Source organism: Balaenoptera acutorostrata, chromosome 3 (genome assembly GCF_949987535.1).
Source record: "Balaenoptera acutorostrata chromosome 3, mBalAcu1.1, whole genome shotgun sequence".
In the NCBI taxonomy this organism is placed as follows: domain Eukaryota; kingdom Metazoa; phylum Chordata; class Mammalia; order Artiodactyla; family Balaenopteridae; genus Balaenoptera; species Balaenoptera acutorostrata.
The window spans coordinates 60,007,158-60,028,116 of record NC_080066.1 but is presented as its reverse complement, the minus strand read 5'-3'; the positions used below and the strand labels follow the sequence as shown (position 1 = coordinate 60,028,116).

The following is a 20,959-nucleotide window of genomic DNA, read 5'->3' as shown; positions in this document are numbered from 1 at the left end:
ACATCTGTTCCCTACTGCCCAGAGAGCCTTGGGCAGTGACCAGCAGCCAGGAGCAGCCGGGCAGCTTTGCGAGGATGGGGTGCGTGCCTCCACCCTTCCATCGCCTTGTTTTAAAATGCTGGTCACGACCTACTAAACTGATATCCGTCACAGTAACAGGTTGTGACTTGCAGTTTGAAAAACAAAGCTGTATTTCACTGAAAATTTTTTGAAGCAACAGAACTCTTGCAGTCATCATGTGTAGTTGAATCTCAAACTACAAATGAAGAGATTGGAACCCAAACGGCCAAGAGCTCAGTTGCTGAAACCTAAAACTGCGCTTCCAGAAGCAGGTTTCCAGTGGCCCCGCCCCCCGGGGAAACCAGTGTGACCGGGGCGTGGCCTCTTTCCCCCTCCTCCCCTCCTCCCCTCCTCCTCTCCTCCTCGTCCGCCCCGTGCGCGGCGTAGCGACGGCAGGGGGCGCTGCGGCATGCGCCGGCGCCCTGGGGACCAGCGAGATACCCCGCCCCTTCGTGAGCCCATCGCCGCGCGTCGCGGTCGCGCGGAGACTGGCGTCAGACGAACCGCAGGGCAGTGCAGCCGGGCAGTGAGGCGGTGAGTTGGTCCGCACAGCCATTGGGGATGGCAGCCGCTAACGGCCCGGGCTGGAGGGCGGGTGAGCGAGGGTGGGCCCGAGGCTGCCTCTAAGAGGGTTTGCTCAGGAATGCTCCAGGCTGCGGGGCCCGAGGGTGGTGGCTTCCGTGACTCCATTTACCCTGGCTGCCTCTCGACGTGCGGGGCCTAAGGGGAGAGGGTAGGTTGCCTCATCTTGCATCCTGAGGGTGTTCTGTGCAGCCTCGAGATTAGGGCTGGTTTCTCTGCAGTAAAGGTCTCAGTGTCCATAGACGGAACGACTGTCTTAACCGAAGTTTTCCAGTGGTGGGCCACGCTGTCTTCTTAGGTAGCGAGCTGGACAGGTACAAGCACAGGCTGAGTTATCTTTACTTCAAGTACCATGTAGTGTTATGGGTTACTGACCTGCCTGAGTGCTTTAATAGGGACATGTGTAAAGTTCTTTAGAAACACTGAGGAGGGAGCAATGAATTCTGCCTAGGAAGTGGGAGGAAAGTTCTCTAAAGAGAGAAGGTAGCAAGAGAGGGCTTTGGGGTCCTCTTAGCTCTTAAATTTTTAGAGGATAAGAAACTGATTTAAGAGATAGTGTAGCTTGGTAGCCTATACTATAGCTTGTATCCATCCACCTTCTACTGTCAGACTAACCTTAGGAAGCTTCCTTAACCTCTCTTTGAGTCTCACTTTCCTTATCAGGAAGGTAGAGGTGATAATAAGAATATCTACTAAGTGGGGTGAGAGGGTTCAGTGAGCTAACCTATGTGTAGAACGTAAAACAGGGCCTGACTCATGGTACACCCTCAAACGTGCATTCATTGATAGAAGCACACCTCTGTCTTGAGAAGGCTGGCTTCTTGGAGTTGGCTTCCTGCAAACCTTCCTACTCTTTTGTTTCTCTCTGTTGCAGGGATTTGTTTCTGTTGCAGGGATGTGAGGCAGGATTTGGAAGGGGAGAGGGCAGGCCTCTGCTTCACTGGGCAGAGGGCTGGTGCCCAAGCAGAGTTGTAATACCGTTCATTTCAGCAAAACTGGCTTGAGCTACTGCCTGTCTTTCCTACCCTGGCCAAGACCCTGTTCTTGGGTCACAAATTAAGCACTACCAACTTGATTGAGATCTTCACAGGCAAAGATTATTTACAAATCGTTTGTTTGTTTTTTCTCTTATCCTTGGAAAACCTTCACGGTAGCCTTTTTGGGTTTGCAAATTTAAAGCAAGTAACCTGAACCTGGATGCCTTAGCTGTATGGTCTCCTCTGTCGATGGATAGAATTGAGGGGGCCATGAACTTGGATGAGAAGAAAAATTGCATCCTTATGTTCTCTAACCTCTAACTGAAATTTAGTGTTTCTTTCAATTATGAATGTTGTCAACAAACCACAGTATTGACAGGTTGACTTTGTCACCAATAGAAATTACAGATACTTTCATATCTTAGCATACTGCGTAAGCTCATGACAACTTTGAAATTATGGTAGTTATTAGACTTGCTGCTAGATCTTGTTATGTAATGTGTAAATTAAGAATCACATATGTTATGCTGTCACAAATTTAATTTTTGTATTTGGTAAAATTTTATTTCGATATACAGTTGATCTTCATTCTCAGGTTCTGTATTTGCAAATTCATCTACATGCTAAAATTTATTTGTAGGCCCCAAATCAGTACTTGCAGTGCTTTTGTGGTCTTTCTTGGACGTGTGTGAGGTGGTGAAAATTTTGAGTCAACTGACACACATTCTCAGCTGCAGTTGAACAAGGAAACATTCTGCCTTCTTGTTTCAGTTCTCATGCTGTAAACAAGTGTCTTTTTTTCAGTCTGTTAGTGCCATGAGTTTTGTATTTTTGTGCTTTTATTGGTGATTTCAGTGTTTAAAATGGCCCCCCCAAGCACAGCGCTGAAGTACTCTCTTAGTGTCCCTAAGTGCAGGAAGACTGATGTGCCTTATGGAGAAAACACACGTGTAGATAAACTTCATATAGGCAAGCATTAGGGTGCTGTTAGCCGTAAGTTCAATGTTCGTGAATTACCAGTGTAAAATAAGGTGTCTTTATTTTTTTTAATAGACCTTTATTGGAGTATAATTGCTTCACAATATTGTGTCAGTTTCTGTTGTACACCAGAGTGAATCAGCCATATGCATACACGTGTCCCCATATCCCCTCCCTCTTGAGCCTCCCTGCCATCCTCCCCATCCCACCGCTCTAGGTCACTGCAGAGCACCGAGCTGATCTCCCTGTGCTATGCTGCTGCTTCCCACTAGCTATTTTACATTCAGTAGTGTATATATTTCGATGCCACTCTCACTTTGCCCCAGCTTCCCCCTCCCACCCCGTGTCCTCAAGTCCATTCTCTATGTCTACATCTTTATTCCTGCCCTGCAACTAGGTTCATCAGTACCTTCTTTTTTTTTTTTTTTTAGATTCCATATATATGCATTAGAGTACAGTATTTGTTTTTCTCTTTCTGACTTACTTCACTCTGTATGACAGTCTCTAGGTCCATCCACCTCACTACAAGTAACTCAGTTTTGTTCCTTTTTATGGCTGAGTAATATTCCATTGTATATATGTGCCACATCTTCTTTACCCATTCATCTGTCGATGGACACTTAGGTTGCTTCCATGTCCTGGCTATTGTAAATAGTGCTGCAGTGAACATTGTGGTACATGTCTCTTTTTGAATTATGGTTTTCTCAGGGTATATGCCCAGTAGTGCGATTGCTGGGTCATATGGTAGTTCTATTTTTAGTTTTTTAAGGAACCTCCATACTGTTTTCCATAATGGTGGTGTCAATTTACATTCCCACCAACAGTGCAGGAGGGTTCCCTTTTCACCACACCCTTTCCAGCACTTATTGTTTCTAGATGTTTTGATAATAGCCATTCTGACCGGCCTGAGGTGATACCTCGTGGTAGTTTTGAGAAACATGCATAAAACAAAGTTACGTATTGTTCAGTTGCCAAAAATGTTTCCAGAGTCTTGCAGGAACCTAATGCAGTGTCTCCCCTAGGGGCAGTGGATCAGTGTTCACTAATTCGGTGTTCAGTGATGTTATAGAACATAACTGCCTGGAATAACAAGAATGGACCATACTTGGTTTCCTTTCTAATTCTATGTATTTTATTTTATGTATTTAAAAACATCCTGCGAAGGGGTTTATAGGCTTTACAAGGCTGCTAGAGGGGTCTATAGCACACACAAAAAAAAGATTGAGAACTCTTATTGTAGCCTGAGAAATTAAATCTATTCCTATGGTTAAGTTTGTGTTTAGCTGAGCTAAGTCCTTAAAGACTTCAGCACCTTTTGGGAGACATGTGTCTCCCTCTAGCTCATGTCCTCATTTACATGCCTGCTGGCTCTTATAGGCATTTTTGGCTGAGATCCCCGCATGGACTCTAAGAACTTTGCTCCCCCATATTTGCTTGTTGAGTTTTGAATAAATAATATTTTAAATTAAAAGGTCCTGTGGTTTTATCTCTCTGAAGAGTAGCAAAGGAGGGAGACTGGTCCCTCTCTGTAGTCAACTTGAGGAGAAGAAAACATGGGAGGTGATAGGTATTAGTTGAGAAAGAAGTCCGTGCCACCTGGTAGGGCTTGTGAAGGGGGCCCCTGGGACTGATCCACAGAAGAGTGTCCGGGTAACTCTGCCAAAGAGTTGCCTTATTTTCTTCATCAAGGGGAACCTTCTGTAGCCCCCTCTGTCCTGATGACACCCCCTTACTGAAACCCTGGTATTGTTTCCACAGAGCTGTCTGGCCTTTAGCCCTTCATCCTTGGTTAAGGAAATGACCAACCAGGTAAGGCCTATGGAGAGAAAGAATATCAGTTGGTCTCTTTGGCAGGTTCGAGCCCAGTACGTTGTCTGGGTGTGTAGTCAGAAAACTAGCATCTGATTCCTGCTCTTCTCCTGAAGAGTAGGGTGACCCTGGGCACCTAGTCACCAGAGGGGTAGGTGGCACTAGTAAAATGCACAACACTAAGAGGAGGATTATTTTATCTAAGTCTATACCACAGTTTACAAAGGGATTGAGGAAGCTTAAAAGAATTTGTACACAAAAACGAGAAAGAAACAAAGATCAGAAAAGGAGAAACATACCTTTGTAATAAAATTAGGGACAGAGTTAACAGGTTATGCAGACTGTGTGGTTTTATACAGCTGCAAAAATTAAGCTGCAAACTGGACTCTGAGCTTCCTGGTGATCAGAGCAGGAAAAAATTAAGCTGCAAACTGGACTCTGAGCTTCCTGGTGATCAGAGCAGGAAAAAACACGTAATTTATTACTCTCCTTTTTGGGTGGGTAATAGTGGTTAGGGAGAAGAGACTATAGTTTGTCTAAAATTAAAAAACTAATTTTTTTCTGGTATGACTCTACAAACCTTGCATGAGCAGGAATCAAGGAGCTCCGAAGAGGTCAGGCAGGGGAAGTAGCTAACACAGTGGTGACTATATCTACTGGGGGGCAGGGCGGTGAGTTGGGTGCCAGGGGGTGTTTTAGGGAAGGAATGGGACACATCTGAAATCTGACCATTGGTTTAATGTGTCTTCTGTTCTTTTTTAGTACAGTATTCTCTTCAAACAAGAGCAAGGTAAGCAGCTTGCCTGTTCAAGCAAATTTACCTATGAAAAACTGTTGCCCCTGCCTTAAGGTTTTTGTCATGCTGACCAGACATGCAGTTTCCAATTGTACTCTGCAGAAACATTGGCAGAAGCAGCTGAAAACAAATACACTTAAAAACAAACAACAACAACAACAAAAACCAAGCCACTAACTTAAGAGAAAAAGCAGGAGTCAAATGACAGACTGGAGAACTCCAGGCTGAGGAAAGCTTTCCCACCTGAGGAACTCTGAGCTTCCCAGCTATCAAAGTGAAAGAAGGAAACGCTTTGAGTCTCAGAAATCTGTTAATGCCAGTTCATCTGGGGAGGTAAACTTGAGCCTGGCCCTGAACTCAGAAGGTCTCTTGGGAGTTGTTATTCAGGCTCCTTCATTTACAACAAGTGCAGGGACTCTCACAGAGGACCTTTGACCCTCAATGAAAGTGAAGGATATAGTAACAGCGAGGTGAATTTCTGTCAAGACTACTGAGTGTGGGGGGTGGGCTGGGGGCTGTGCTGCGGAGGCAGTGGTGGGAATGGGAGCAGGAGGCAGGTCAGAGTTCAGTCTGGAAAGGTAACTGGCCGTTGATACTGGACTTCATACCTGAAAAGGAGTATGTGTGTGGACTATTCACATGTATCTCATTTCTCCACCACAGCCTGGATGAGTTAGGTAAAGCCTGGAGGAATTTGTGGGATGCCTAATAAAAGCTCTTCCACTTTAAGTAGGTGACATTTAGGTAGTCTAAAGTTTAAGCCAAAAGCATTCTTTCAGGTTAGCTAGCATAGGTAACTAGTAGCTAGTCAGGCATGCCAGTCAGCTACCTTGTATGCAGCTACCTTGTATGCAGCTATCTGGCTGGCAAGCTAGCAGGCTTGGGTCGGGTGGGGATTGTAATGGAAGCCATGTATGTAACTCACAGCTGTTTAAGTTGAATGCCCTTGTATTCATATCTTGGAAAGGTGTTCCTGGAGAAATGCTGCCAGGTATGAAGAAAGCCTCCTCGTGCACTTGTCACATTTATATTCCTGCACCAGGTCTGCAGACCCACCAGCATGGCCTGCCAGATATGCAACTTGCAGACTTAGAATTTAAAGTGGACGTTAGTTAATAGAGAGGTTGGGTTTGAATCCCACTTCTGCCTCTTCTTAGCTTTTGACTTTGGGTGAGTTACTAGGCTTCTCTAAGCCTCTGATTCCTTATCTGTAAAATGAAGATACTATTCACAGTACCTATTTCATAGGGTTGTTGTGGCTGAGGTAATACTTATAAAAGGATTAAAGTAATAACTGGCCCATTAAGCATAATAGACATTGTGGCAAAAGGCAACTCATGTGTGGAGGCTGTTTTAGTTATTTATTTTCAGACCTGTACTGTTTACAGTTGACCTGCCTACTGGTTTCCAAGGATCTCTAAGAAATAACTCTTAGCAACTTTAGATCTCTTTTTGGGGTGGGTTTCACTTTAGCTAAGTGAGAGCCATTCCAAACTAATGCTTGTTGGACAGCATACTAAAGTAGAAAGGACATTGGATTACTCTGGTACTGCTGCCCCACCTGGTAAACCTGTGATTTGGGGCAAGTGGCTTCTTCAGAACCTCCAGTTTTCATATCTGCCTCCACAGGTATAATAAAAGCTGTATGGGAAAGCAGTTTACAAAACAATAAAATGATACAGGTGGATATTACCTCAGAATTGTTGTAACAGTATTTCAGCTTCATCTTAGCACATTCAGTTTAGAAGTTGTATGAAGACTTTTAAAATGAAGCGCTTTCCATTCTAGCCCATGATGATGCCATTTGGTCAGTTGCCTGGGGGACAAACAAGAAAGAAAGCTCTGAGACGGTGGTCACAGGATCCCTGGATGACCTGGTGAAGGTCTGGAAATGGTGAGTGCCCTCTCCTCTAACATGCAGCCTTGGAAATTGGGGTTTTTACTTCTGGGCTCCCAAATTGCAATCAGAGAAGTATTAACTGTTTTCTAAGCAAGAAAGCAATAGTAGTATGGTGGTATACAAAGGCAGATTATTTTTCTCTCACTTGTTTTCCTGTTATTCGCTGTTCAGGCCCTATAGTTTAAGAAAAAAAAAAAAAGTCTCATGGTTAAAAGTTGGCTGCATTTGGTGTTCTGTGGCTCTTGATTTCCTCTCTGATTCTGCTTTTCACAGACCATTGGTAATGCATACTTACAGGGGCCCAGAATTTCAGATGCCAGGTACAATGTGTTGTGTGTGAAGAAATCCATTTCTCTGTCCCCCATTGAAGGCGTGATGAGAAGCTGGACCTACAGTGGAGTCTGGAGGGCCATCAGCTGGGTGTGGTGTCTGTGGACATCAGCCACACCCTGCCCATTGCTGCGTCCAGTTCTCTTGATGCTCATATTCGTCTCTGGGACTTGGAAAACGGCAAACAGATAAAGTCTATAGATGCAGGACCTGGTAAGAGTTTTACTCTTAGAGAAGATACTAGAGGTTTACAATCCCTTTTTGAAACCTTTAGGGATAGATGTATTTTACAGTTCAGAATTTTTTGGATTTGAGACTGGTAATATGGGTGCATGAACTGTATGTCATGTAATACCTTCAGTGGGGCTGGGGGCAGCACTCTAATCAAATACTAATATCTCAGCAACTAAACATGAGTATTTACACTAAGAGAGGTATATACAGGCTATAAATAGCCTTACATCAGTTCAGGTCAGGTTTTATTACCAAATGAATTTTGGTACTAAAATTATTATTTTTTTTTTTTTTAATTTTTTTTTTTTAATTTTTTTTTTCTTCACTTTATCTTTTTTTTTTTTTTTTTTAATGAGGATCTTGAATCAGATGCGTATGTTTGATTGATTGATTGATTGATTGATTTTGGCTGTGTTGGGTCTTCGTTTCTGTGCGAGGGCTTTCTCCAGTTGTGGCAAGCGGGGGCCACTCTTCATCGCGATGCGCAGGCCTCTCACCGTCGCGGCCCCTCTCGTTGCGGAGCACAGGCTCCAGACGCGCAGGCTCAGCAGTTGTGGCTCACGGGCCCAGCCGCTCCGCGGCATGTGGGATCCTCCCAGGCCAGGGCTCGAACCCGTGTCCCCTGCATTAGCAGGCAGACTCTCAACCACTGCGCCACCAGGGAAGCCCTAAAATTATTTTTTAAAACTTACAGTTTTCATCGCCTTTGGGTTTCAGAATTGCTGATTTGGGATTGTGGACTTGTGTTTGAATGGTCCAGAGGTCCTCTGTTTGCCATATTCTGAATTGATACATTCACTGCCTTATAGAGGTCTAGAACATAAAGCACTGTGTCCTCATAGATCTGTATCATGGTAATCTCTACTAATTATGATAAAATTGCCTGTTTCTAGTATATGATAGATATATGAAACTTCTAAAGAAACAAATCCATTGTGGTTTTTTTTTAAGTTCTATAGGACAGCATAATCTTGTCCATTATTAGCTTTGATAAACATCTGAGGTAATGGAAGTTAATGATTTCAGTAGGTTGGATTAATGTGGAACAAGCGACATGACATTTCAGGATTCCTTGTAGCCTTATATTTACTTGTAAATGACTGCCTAGCACTCGTGAGCAGAGCCTGTTCTCCCATAACAGGTGATGACCGGTAGAGAGTGCAGAGAGCCTGTTCTCCCATAACAGGTGATGACCGGTAGAGAGTGCAGAGAGCCTGTTCTCCCATAACAGGTGATGACCGGTAGAGAGTGCAGAGAGCCTGTTCTCCCATAACAGGTGATGACCGGTAGAGAGTGCAGAGAGCCTGTTCTCCCATAACAGGTGATGACCGGTAGAGAGTGCAGAGAGCCTGTTCTCCCATAACAGGTGATGACCGGTAGAGAGTGCAGAGAGCCTGTTCTCCCATAACAGGTGATGACCGGTAGAGAGTGCAGAGAGCCTGTTCTCCCATAACAGGTGATGACCGGTAGAGAGTGCAGAGAGCCTGTTCTCCCATAACAGGTGATGACCGGTAGAGAGTGCAGAGAGCCTGTTCTCCCATAACAGGTGATGACCGGTAGAGAGTGCAGAGAGCCTGTTCTCCCATAACAGGTGATGACCGGTAGAGAGTGCAGAGAGCCTGGTCTCCCATAACAGGTGATGACCGGTAGAGAGTGCAGAGAGCCTGGTCTCCCATAACAGGTGATGACCGGTAGAGAGTGCAGAGAGCCTGGTCTCCCATAACAGGTGATGACCGGTAGAGAGTGCAGAGAGCCTGGTCTCCCATAACAGGTGATGACCGGTAGAGAGTGCAGAGAGCCTGGTCTCCCATAACAGGTGATGACCGGTAGAGAGTGCAGAGAGCCTGGTCTCCCATAACAGGTGATGACCGGTAGAGAGTGCAGAGAGCCTGGTCTCCCATAACAGGTGATGACCGGTAGAGAGTGCAGAGAGCCTGGTCTCCCATAACAGGTGATGACCGGTAGAGAGTGCAGAGAGCCTGGTCTCCCATAACAGGTGATGACCGGTAGAGAGTGCAGAGAGCCTGGTCTCCCATAACAGGTGATGACCGGTAGAGAGTGCAGAGAGCCTGTTCTCCCATAACAGGTGATGACCGGTAGAGAGTGCAGAGAGCCTGTTCTCCCATAACAGGTGATGACCGGTAGAGAGTGCAGAGAGCCTGGTCTCCCATAACAGGTGATGACCGGTAGAGAGTGCAGAGAGCCTGGTCTCCCATAACAGGTGATGACCGGTAGAGAGTGCAGAGAGCCTGTTCTCCCATAACAGGTGATGACCGGTAGAGAGTGCAGAGAGCCTGGTCTCCCATAACAGGTGATGACCGGTAGAGAGTGCAGAGAGCCTGGTCTCCCATAACAGGTGATGACCGGTAGAGAGTGCAGAGAGCCTGGTCTCCCATAACAGGTGATGACCGGTAGAGAGTGCAGAGAGCCTGGTCTCCCATAACAGGTGATGACCGGTAGAGAGTGCAGAGAGCCTGGTCTCCCATAACAGGTGATGACCGGTAGAGAGTGCAGAGAGCCTGTTCTCCCATAACAGGTGATGACCGGTAGAGAGTGCAGAGAGCCTGGTCTCCCATAACAGGTGATGACCGGTAGAGAGTGCAGAGAGCCTGGTCTCCCATAACAGGTGATGACCGGTAGAGAGTGCAGAGAGCCTGGTCTCCCATAACAGGTGATGACCGGTAGAGAGTGCAGAGAGCCTGGTCTCCCATAACAGGTGATGACCGGTAGAGAGTGCAGAGAGCCTGGTCTCCCATAACAGGTGATGACCGGTAGAGAGTGCAGAGAGCCTGGTCTCCCATAACAGGTGATGACCGGTAGAGAGTGCAGAGAGCCTGGTCTCCCATAACAGGTGATGACCGGTAGAGAGTGCAGAGAGCCTGGTCTCCCATAACAGGTGATGACCGGTAGAGAGTGCAGAGAGCCTGGTCTCCCATAACAGGTGATGACCGGTAGAGAGTGCAGAGAGCCTGGTCTCCCATAACAGGTGATGACCGGTAGAGAGTGCAGAGAGCCTGTTCTCCCATAACAGGTGATGACCGGTAGAGAGTGCAGAGAGCCTGGTCTCCCATAACAGGTGATGACCGGTAGAGAGTGCAGAGAGCCTGTTCTCCCATAACAGGTGATGACCGGTAGAGAGTGCAGAGAGCCTGGTCTCCCATAACAGGTGATGACCGGTAGAGAGTGCAGAGAGCCTGGTCTCGCTCTGGCACACCCCTCTGTGGGTTGATTACCGAAGAGCCGCTCAGGGATTTCCTCAACTTAATTCCCTTGATTGGAGGCCCAGGTGGATTTGTCTCCCACTGGTTGTGTTCAGTAGACCCTGTAGGCTGTACTTATTCTGGAAAGAATGATGGTCCCAGGGTTTTAAGGACTCTGGGTTGTCTGGAAACTGAGTTCATTCCACCTCAGTGGCAATGTTCCATGTCTCTGATTCTTAACTATTGCAGCTTTTTAAAGAACATATATGTCCAATCCCTATTTTGGATCCACTGAATCACAGTTATTGGGGTGTGTGGGCTGGGATATGTATTTGAAAAAAGCTACCCAGACACTCTGACTCCCCAGATGATTGTTTTTGCATGTGTCCTTGCCCTGTTGACATCTCTTACAGAGGACTTGGGTCCCCAAACTAGCCCACAAAGTCTGCTAAGACTCTGCTTTATAGCTGAGAGGAGGAAGAGGCAGATCTGTTGCTGCCTTTTCATCGTGGGCACCTAAGCCCTCCCATGACACCAAGGTCACTGCGTGGTTTTGTGCCCCCCCCCCCCCCGGGCACACCACAGCTGAAGAAATGATTACTGGATTGGTCCCAAGGAAAAGGATGGTGTCTGTATCCAACTTGCCTTCCCTGACAAACAGTACCTTCAGCTACATACTGGTTCCAGGTGTGGCAAATGATCATTGAAAGATTACTGTCAGGAAAGAAAAAAGGTACTGAGACGAGTAGAGGGTTGGGTTTATTTTCTTTTTGGATAGGAATATTCCTAAAACTATACCAGACCATTAAACAACAGTTATTTGGGTGAGTAATAAAAGCAAGCATTGCTATTGACAACTAAGGAGCAGCTGAATTGAATTCATCTGAAGGTAAAACTAATAAGTCTAGGTCTAATGAATGTAGGGAAATGGACATTTACATTATACCTGTCTTGAAAATATGCCTGGAGAATGTGAAAGAAGGAACAGAAGAAGGAGAAAAAGACAAGAAAGAAAATCTCAGATCCTGAAGAAGAAAGTGAGGAAGTAGAAGAAAGGGAAGATGAAGGGGAAGATCCTCCATTGGGCACCTCACCCATCCTGTAGCTCCAGCAAACTGACATTGAAGAAGAACAAAGGCGGAAGCATAGGGGCCTCTCAACATCAGATGGTTCAAGATGTCCCAATGTAAAGAAAAGCTACTCTTTTGCTGATGAGGTGGAACTTAGTGATTAAAATAAATATTTATTATGCAAATGTTAAAATAAATTTTAGAGTGCACATTTTAATTGAGGAATAAAAATTCCTTCAATTTCGAGTATAAGGATATTTGCCACTAAAAGTTCTATATTATCAAACAGTTAATAGGCAAGTGTAAAAATAATTCAAAAGTGTGATTTTATTAAACTTCAAGGAATAAAAATCAGATTTTCTAGTAACTATTATTCCTGTAAACAGCTAATTATAATAGGAATAAGAAAACAATCCTGTTAGAATAATGCTTTAGTCATTTAGGAGTAAAGATAGATATTAAAAAGCAGTTATTTGAGAGATTGATTATAAAAGCTTTTTCAGATCTTCTTGGTTAATTGAGCACTTTTGAAGTTAATTTCCTTTTTAAAACAAATATTTCATAAGAAAAGTGATAGAGCTAAATTATTTATTATTACTTTGAATATGTGTGTTAAAATTTGTAAGAGATTTTTATTTTAAAACTCACCCTGGAATATGGTGCTGACCCAACTGTGCTAGGAGCCCCTGTCTACCATGAGTTAAGCTCAGAGAGGCCTTCACTCTCCCCTGGGCTGAGAAGGGCATGACCTCTTTGAGCCCTGCCCCAGGAATAAGGAGAGTGACATGGGAAGGAGCCTTTCTCTCCTCTCCCTTTGAGCTAACAAGCACTGTTTCTGGGCAGGTGCAGGAGGGGCAGGACTTAGGGTACATTCTCATATAAGAGTGGGTATGGGCGGGGACTTCCCTGGTGGCGCAGTGGTTAAGAATTCGCCTGCCAATGCTGGGGATACGGGTTCGAGCCCTGGTCTGGGAAGATCCCACATGCCGCGGAGCAACTAAGCCCGTGTGCCACAACTACTGAGCCCATGCGCTGCAACTACTGAAGCCCGCACACCTAGAGCCCGTGCTTCGCAATGAGAGAAGCCACCGCAATGAGAAGCCTGTGCATCGCAACGAAGATTAGCCCCCACTCGCCACAACTAGAGAAAGCCCGCACGCAGCAACGAAAACCCAACACTGCCAAAAATAAATAAATAATAAAATAAATACATTTAAAAAAAAAAAAAAGAGTGGGTATGGGCAAAGGGACCTAGACTAGCACTGGACAACTAGATTATTCCTTGGCCTCTAGGCTCTGACCCCAAAAGCTCCCAAAGCTCTTTGGGGTTGCTTATGAAGAGGTTCCCATGTAGCTGAGAAAAGAAACGCTAAAATATTATCAGGGGTCCAGATGGAAATATAAAGCACATGTGCTTACCCAGGCTGCCCGTGAGTCTGGAGACTTACGCAGAAGCACTGTGATACACAAATAACATTTGAATAGAACGCTTGAAATTAGGCTGTGTGGTATAACTTAAAAACTAGTTGATTTTTTTTTTTAAACAAACAGTGCCTCTTTCCAGTCCTTATTCTCTGTTAATTTGTGGTAAATACTTTGTCATATTACAGTTTTATATAAGAGTATTTCTGGTACCTTTTCATTTACAGTTTTATTGAGGTAGACTTTCACCTCTATAATTGCACTCTGAAATGAACCCATTGTAAGTATACAGTTTAACAAGTTTTAGTAAATTTCCACAGTTGTGCAGCCACCACTCCAATTCGGTTTTAGAACACTTCCGTGCCCCACAAAAGTTCCCTCATGCCCATTTATAGTTAATCTGTGCTCCCACCCTCAGCCTCAGGCAACCACTGATCTGCTTTCTGTGTCTATAGTTTTGCCTTTTTGAAAAATTTCACATAAGTGAAATCGTATTGTCTTATACACCTTCATTCTTTCTTTAGCATAATGTTTTTGAGGTTCATCCGTGTTGTAGCATGTATCAGTAGTTTGTTCCTTTTCATTGCTGAGCAGTGAGTATTCCATTATGGGATATTCCACGTTTTGTTCATCCATTTACCAGTTGATGGACATTTCGATTCTCTCCAGTTTTTAAATATTCTGAGTAATGCTGCTATGAGCATTCAGGTACAAGTCTGTGCGTGGACATGTGTTTTCATTTCTGAGTGGAATTGCTGGTTATTATGGTAAGTGTTTTTATTTAAACTGTCAAACTGTTTTTCAAAGTAGCTGTACCATTTTATTTTCCCACCAGTGTATGAGGATTTTGGTTTCTCCACATCCTTGCTAACACTTGGTATTGTCCTGTCTATCTACATTTTTAGTAAAAATTTAAGACGCCCTTAAACTAAATTGGTACAGAATTAACATCTTCACAACATTTTTAAAATTAAAGTCACGTCTTTTCTCACTATAGTTTTTTTCCTTCTTTTTTCTGTTCAGTGGATGCCTGGACTTTGGCCTTTTCTCCTGATTCCCAGTATCTGGCCACAGGAACTCATGTGGGGAAAGTGAACATTTTTGGTGTGGAAAGTGGGAAAAAGGAATATTCTTTGGACACAAGAGGAAAATTCATTCTTAGCATTGCATATGTAAGGAAACGTTGCTCTTTTTTTCTCTCTCTGATTCTTTCAGTTTACTCTTCTAGCCTATTGTATTCCTTGGTAAACGTTCTGCATTGGTCTTGTCAGGCAGCTACTGGCATGGTTTGCCAGTCAGCCTGTTAGACCTGCAGCCAGCAGATTGCTTGTGTTTGGTGGGGATGGCTTAACAATATGGAGTTTCAAATGATCTCCATATGTTCTCTGCACAGAGTCCTGATGGGAAGTATCTGGCCAGTGGAGCCATAGACGGAATCATCAATATTTTTGATATTGCAACCGGGAAACTTCTGCACACGCTGGAAGGTGTGGTTCATCGTTTTATTTTCTGCAAACTGGGTTATCGGATCACAAAGGAAGACGTATTCTTTCATTAAAATGCTGCTAAATGGCAAATGAGCATTAGATTTGCAAAACATCAATCTCAGTTGGAGATCTCAAATGCCTCTAAGGTTCAGTTTTGTCACTAGTTATAACCTAGACATATTAGTTCTTGTACCAGTGTTAAATGCTTTTTTTGGTGAACAGGACTTTTTATTTATGTGTTAATATATCCTAGCTATATGAGTGTCTTATTTCTGTCATGTTTGGTTCTAAAGAACTTTGTGATTAGAAAATAACTCCTTTTTGTCAGTAATTTGAAGGTAGATGAAAGTGCTGTGCCTACCCTTTACACTGATGACCTCTGGCCAGGAGAACTGGGTACTAGAACAGGGGAAGGGTTGGAGGGAGACTTCTACTCTGTATTCTTTTGTACTATTTTGAATTCTAACCAAGAGAATATATTACCTCTTCAGTGTGTCCTGTACCCTACAACAAAGGATTTGGTAGGGAAATAGCATCCTATTTGTTCAACCTTGCAAATCAGAAACGATGCATATTTCCATGTTTGGCCATATCTGTGGCAGAGGAGTTTCTTCTAAGCAATGTGTGCTGAGGTCCAGTTGGTCAAGGAAGGGATCTGAGGAGAAATGGTTCCAGCAGGAGGGGCCTGGGTTAAGTGCATGTTTCTAGAGCATTAGAAGGAAGGGTCCAGTCAGTACCCTCTCTGACTGAAGCACCTGGGCAGTGCAACTCAGTGACTTACAGTCATTAAAAGTGACATAGTTAGTGGAAACTGTATTAGTTAACAAGCGTCTTTGTGAATTTCAGGCCATGCTATGCCCATTCGCTCCTTGACTTTCTCCCCGGATTCGCAGCTCCTTGTCACTGCTTCAGATGATGGCTACATCAAGATCTATGATGTGTAAGTTACCTGTTGAGATTCAAGGCTTCTCACTTAATACCAGTGCCTGTTTTGTCTCTTATCATTAGGAGGAGCCCTAGCAAGTGTGCTGCTCCCTCTCTGGGTCTAGGGAAGACTTCTGTTCAGGTCCTGCCAGACACTCAGTCTCCCCAGTCATTCCTCCCCTGTCAGCGTCCCTGCTTTGAGCTTAGAATGTTATGGAGGAAGACGTGCCTGGGTTACCTACTAGGATCACATACCTGCTACTTTTTTTCAGGCATCCTGTCTGTTGTGATTTTAAATTCTTTTGGGTAGGTAAGTAGTGTACAGTTGAGGAGATGGAGCCATGGGCTGTAGCTGGCTTGGAGTGATGGTAAAAAATTAGAACATCCATTTTCTAGGGGTGTTCTAGAAGGTACTTCTCTGCCCTAGTTAGGGAGCTGTCAGTTCATAAGCCAGCTTGCAGCAGGTCTAGATGAGGGAGCTTTTTTGTTGTTGGTTTTTGACCACAGGTATGAAAGTGAGTTAATCTTCAGTTCACGGCTCTGTTTCATTGGAAGCCTGTGCAAGGGCCCTTTCTCTTGTTGTTTCCCCCTATCTTTCTCAGTCCCCACTCCCTTTTCACCCCTGAGGTCTCCCCTATAAGGTGTTTGACGTGTGTGTGATACTTTGACTCAGTACTTCAGTCTGTGTGCCTCTGGTTCCTGGCTTCCAAAGGTAGCATTCTAATCCACTGGGTGCGTACGTTACACTTCTTCCCAACGATGGGTGCCACAACCATGATCATCCACGTGCATGTCCTTTTATGGGCCTGTGAGTGTTTTTCGGGAGTTTAAACTTGGGGGCTTTTGGAGGACGAAAAGTTGTCAAAGAGACATGGAATTAGAACTGCAGCTTCTGGAATTAGAGCTGAATGAGGGTGTTAGGGTCTGGGGGGAAGATGCCTCTCTCAAACTGTGCTTGCCTGTCAGTAGCAGAGCCAATATAAATAGTAGCAATTCCTTAAGTATCCAGTTTTCTTTAATAAGGCTTTCAGTGCTACAATTTCATCATCCTCCCAACAACCGGTGAGGTAGCATGGATTAGTGTACCCATAATGCAGGCGAGGAGCCCAGGCTGAGGTGGTGGTTTGGCTGAGGTGCTGTTACTGAATGAACACCTAGGACTTTTACCTTCTTGTGATCCCACTGCTTTCCACTGAGGCCACCTCTCCTCGTACCTAACTGAGGTTTGCTCTACTCTTCTGGGTTCAGAGGTGAAACTGCTGGCCTCAGTCGGGTCTTAGGATTGTTTTCCAGCCATAAGTGATTTCATTTCACTTTTTCAAAAAGTGAAAATGACTGTAGTAATTAGACCTGTCTTGTTCTTGGTTAGCTAAAAAATGGTCTATCCAAGCCACATCTGTTGTAAAGAGTACATCTTGATACATTCCTTAGACACAAGGCACTGGTCCTATATGGAAAGGGTACTGGGTGGGCAGGGGTCAGAACCTGCAACTGCCCTGGGATGGCCTACTTGCCCCTGCTGGTTCTGTTTCCTCATCTTAGGAGTTGGCTTGCTGAGCCTTCTTTATTTTGAGCTTTTTAAGCTCTGCTTGTTCAGGATCTTATTTTTGGCTCTTGGTGGCATTGACATATTTGGGGTTAATGCTGTTGAAAATTTTGTTTCTGCAGTGTGTGATGCTACTTCGTTGAAAAGGGAATTTTTAAACTAATACTGTGGTGATTATAAGGATAGCAGATTTGGTCCAATTAAACGGGCAATTAGGAGTATACCTTCCATTTCAGTGATTGTATTCTAAAAGTTAACCTCTCCATTTTATTTGAAACTCCCATTTCAGACAACACGCCAACTTGGCTGGCACATTGAGTGGCCACGCATCCTGGGTGCTGAACGTTGCATTTTGTCCTGATGACACACACTTTGTTTCCAGGTACTTATGATTCTTATCAGTTTCTAAAATGTTAGGAAGATGAAGATGGTCATCTTGTATGAATTGCCTTAAAATTTGAAGACGCTTTTTTAATTCAGATAGCCTTTGTTTTCTGCAGTGTTTTTTAAATTGTGAAGTTAATTGTCCTTAGCTGGAACAAAAGTGGATTCTTTTGAACAGTTCAGCTCTTAGTTCTTCCTTATAAAACTAGGCTTCTACCTACAGTTACTTAAGGGGTACCTGTGTTACAGTAGTAACTTCAGATATGAAAATCTGTTCGTAAAATGTTGTGCCTTGAGACCCCAATGTTGTTTAGGCCCAGGATGGCCAAGACAGTTGAAAAACAGGAGATGGATGGCTTAATAGCATCGCACAGAGGTTTACAGAAGCCTCTGAGAACCTTTATTTTGAAGCTTTAACAGGCCTCCCTCCCATCTGGATATAGGACTCTCATCTGAGACTCCTGATGAGAACATTTAATATGAGGGCCAGGCAGATCAGAAGTTCAGGGAAATAGCTGCTCTGTGAGAGGGGAAAGCCAACCAGTGATGCCAACATCCTTGGCCACCTTTTGGGGCCCTGGATGGCCACTTGTGCACCCAGGCACCAAGGGGACCTCTAGGTAGGCTGAGTGAAGGAGTGTGGGATTTTTGATCAGGTTCTTTCCAACTTCAAACCAGTCTGAGAACTTTTCTGATACTAATGTTCCCTTTTGTAAAATAGCTCATCTGACAAAAGTGTAAAAGTTTGGGATGTTGGAACGAGGACTTGTGTTCACACCTTCTTTGATCACCAGGATCAGGTATGGCATAATTAACATTCAGATTCCTTTGGATTGCTAGCATGGTCTGACCACTGTGCCAAAACTCATTCCTTTTCCTAACCTTGCTGCTTGGGTTGTCAAGACCAGTCGACCCTTGGGGCTGAGCTACTCTGATTGCTCAGATGTCCATCCAGCCCGTGTTCCTGTGCGCACTCTGGGGTGCAGAGGCTCAGGACGTGCTGTCAGCCTAGCAACCCACAAGGCATGATATGTCCCTGTGTAGGCCAGAAAACAGGTACTAGCCACACAGCCTTTAAATGCCTTCTTCGAAACATGCTGCAGCTGGTGCCTGGGGCGTGCCCGGGCCCTTTTCTGGGTACAGCTGGGCCATGGCTGGCTCAAGAAGAACCTGCTTCCTCAGAAGCTTCCATTCCATTCCACAGCCATCACTTTTCTCTTTTGGAGCGGCCCAAAGAAGTGAAGTGATTTTTTTTTTTTTTTCTTTGAATATACTTGAAGCCAGAAATTGTTACAGGTTGTTTGAAGTTAGTGATATTACTAACTTTTGTTTCAGTCTTTAAATTAGGGAAAAGAGGCTTTGTTTTCACAGGAGTCTTATCTTTCCAAGATGAATGTGAAATGACAAAGGCATTCTAGTGCAGGGCTTCTCAGTCTTTAATGTGCACGAGAATCCCCTGGGGATCTGGTAACAATGCAGATGCTGATTCAGTGGGTCTGGCCTGGGCCTGAGTTTTTGTGTTTGTCACAAGCTCCAGGTGAGGCTAGCATTGCTGGTTCCAACCACTTTGAATAGCAAGGGTCTTGGAGAAGTAGTATAAAAAATAAAATACCCATGGCAGTATAAAGTTGTCTTTTAATATTTTAAATGTTCTTATGGTGATCTCATAGAATCTCTTTGGAGTGCAGCTTAAAGTTAACAGTTGTTCATGCTTTTTTACATTTTATCTTAAATTGTTGCCAACAAAGTTGAGGGGGTTTAATTTTGACATTCCACTACTGGATTTAAACATTTTACTCAGGGAGTAAGTCCTGGCTGGCTGTGTTGCTTTGCACGTGAAGGTCAGTGTGTGGTGCTGTCCTCAGAGGAAGACGTTTGGAGTGGAAATGAGGCCATCACCTGGCCCAATCACAACACTGAAATCAGGGCTAGAACACCCAACTCAGGGGTAGGGTGACAGGCTGACCTGATGAAACTCCTGCCACCTCAGTTCTGTCTGGGAAGGAGGTGTGAATCTGTTAATTCAGTACATAGCAAATGAAAGCAATGACGTGTGACGCCAAGTTGTCTAGCTCCTAGGGACAGGCAGGTTTCATAGGCCTCTAATAAGAGAGTGAGAAGTACTGACCGTGGGGGTGGTGAGCGCGAGGAGGTAGGTGAGGAGCACAGTTTGCAATGATCCCCGTAGGCAGTGACCTCAGGGTAGTTGGGCCTTTTCCTTCCTGGAAACATAAATGAGACCACATGCTGGTCCCTTGTGGGTTCCATCTTCACAACATTAGGTCACTTCCTAGATTGTGAGTCTTTGAAAGGTTTGTAGATATCTTGATTTGTGTTTAGAAATGAAATTTTCTTGAGTTGGGAGGTGAGTGGAATGATAATCAAGCAGTAGTAACAGAAGATCCCTGGTTAGAGGGAGGCAGAAGGCACAGGAACATCCTCACCTCAGTGTTTTCCTAGATTCAGTATAATGGGAATAGAGTACGGATGTTCGTTCATAAAGAATAAAGGTGTTAGTGGAATTATTTTTTCTTTTTATTTACAGGTCTGGGGAGTAAAATACAATGGAAATGGCTCAAAAATTGTGTCTGTCGGAGATGATCAGGAAATTCACATCTACGATTGTCCGATTTAAACATCAATCTTCCAGGCTAATGCTACAGAAAGAATGTATAGATTGATCATGACATTCCTTACCTTTCTGGCTTGTTTAAAAGAAATATAGCATTTATTGTAGCAAACACTTAAATTTTGTAGATACATACAGTATAAATCTTTTCATGTTTTATTGGAAATGCCATTCATACTGTAACATAAAGTGTACTTAATGCAAACACCCATGTTCTTGAACATGCTTCTTTTTCATTTGCCCTGTTACTGGTAGAACAGTGAGAGGAATCAGCATCATTATGTGAAACCGAGTATCTGCCTCAGAAATGAAGACATCCAGGCACTTACTGAACTTTCCAGTACAGAAATTCAGGCTCACTCTTCCAAGGAATGAGTCATGCAGAAGCTGTAAGAGGAAAGCTAATCTATTTCAGAATGGGATCCTGAAGGAAACAGGATATGTGACTGGGTGGGAACATTCTGTAGTCCTATCTGGGCATTCTTCTATTTGATAGATTAAAAAATGTCCCCTGTCACACTCTTTTTCACCCTATTAATTTTAGAGAAGCTGTAACTTGCTGGGTGGGTATTACTGCCTTAACAGTGTCTACAGGCTCAAACCTGTACTTACTCTGGTTGACCTCTTGCCT

At 44.2% G+C, this 20,959-nt stretch overlaps 1 protein-coding gene across 2 annotated transcripts; it reads left to right on the top strand.

The window, feature by feature from the left end:
• Positions 1–492: 492 nt before the first annotated feature.
• SKIC8 (SKI8 subunit of superkiller complex) lies at positions 493–20,845 on the top strand. Of its 2 annotated transcripts, none has more exons than XM_007173441.2 (11): positions 493–594; positions 4,356–4,406; positions 5,169–5,196; positions 6,991–7,096; positions 7,473–7,645; positions 14,382–14,530; positions 14,752–14,845; positions 15,692–15,785; positions 17,605–17,697; positions 18,421–18,499; positions 20,245–20,845. In XM_007173441.2, exons 2-11 carry the CDS (start codon positions 4,395–4,397, stop codon positions 20,332–20,334), a joined length of 918 nt encoding a protein of 305 aa, XP_007173503.1. In that variant the 5' UTR covers positions 493–594; positions 4,356–4,394; the 3' UTR covers positions 20,335–20,845. The 2 variants fall into 2 exon arrangements, with proteins under 2 accessions (XP_007173503.1, XP_007173504.1); XM_007173442.3 differs by lacking the exon at positions 493–594 and adding an exon at positions 637–793.
• The last annotated feature ends 114 nt before the right edge of the window (positions 20,846–20,959 follow it).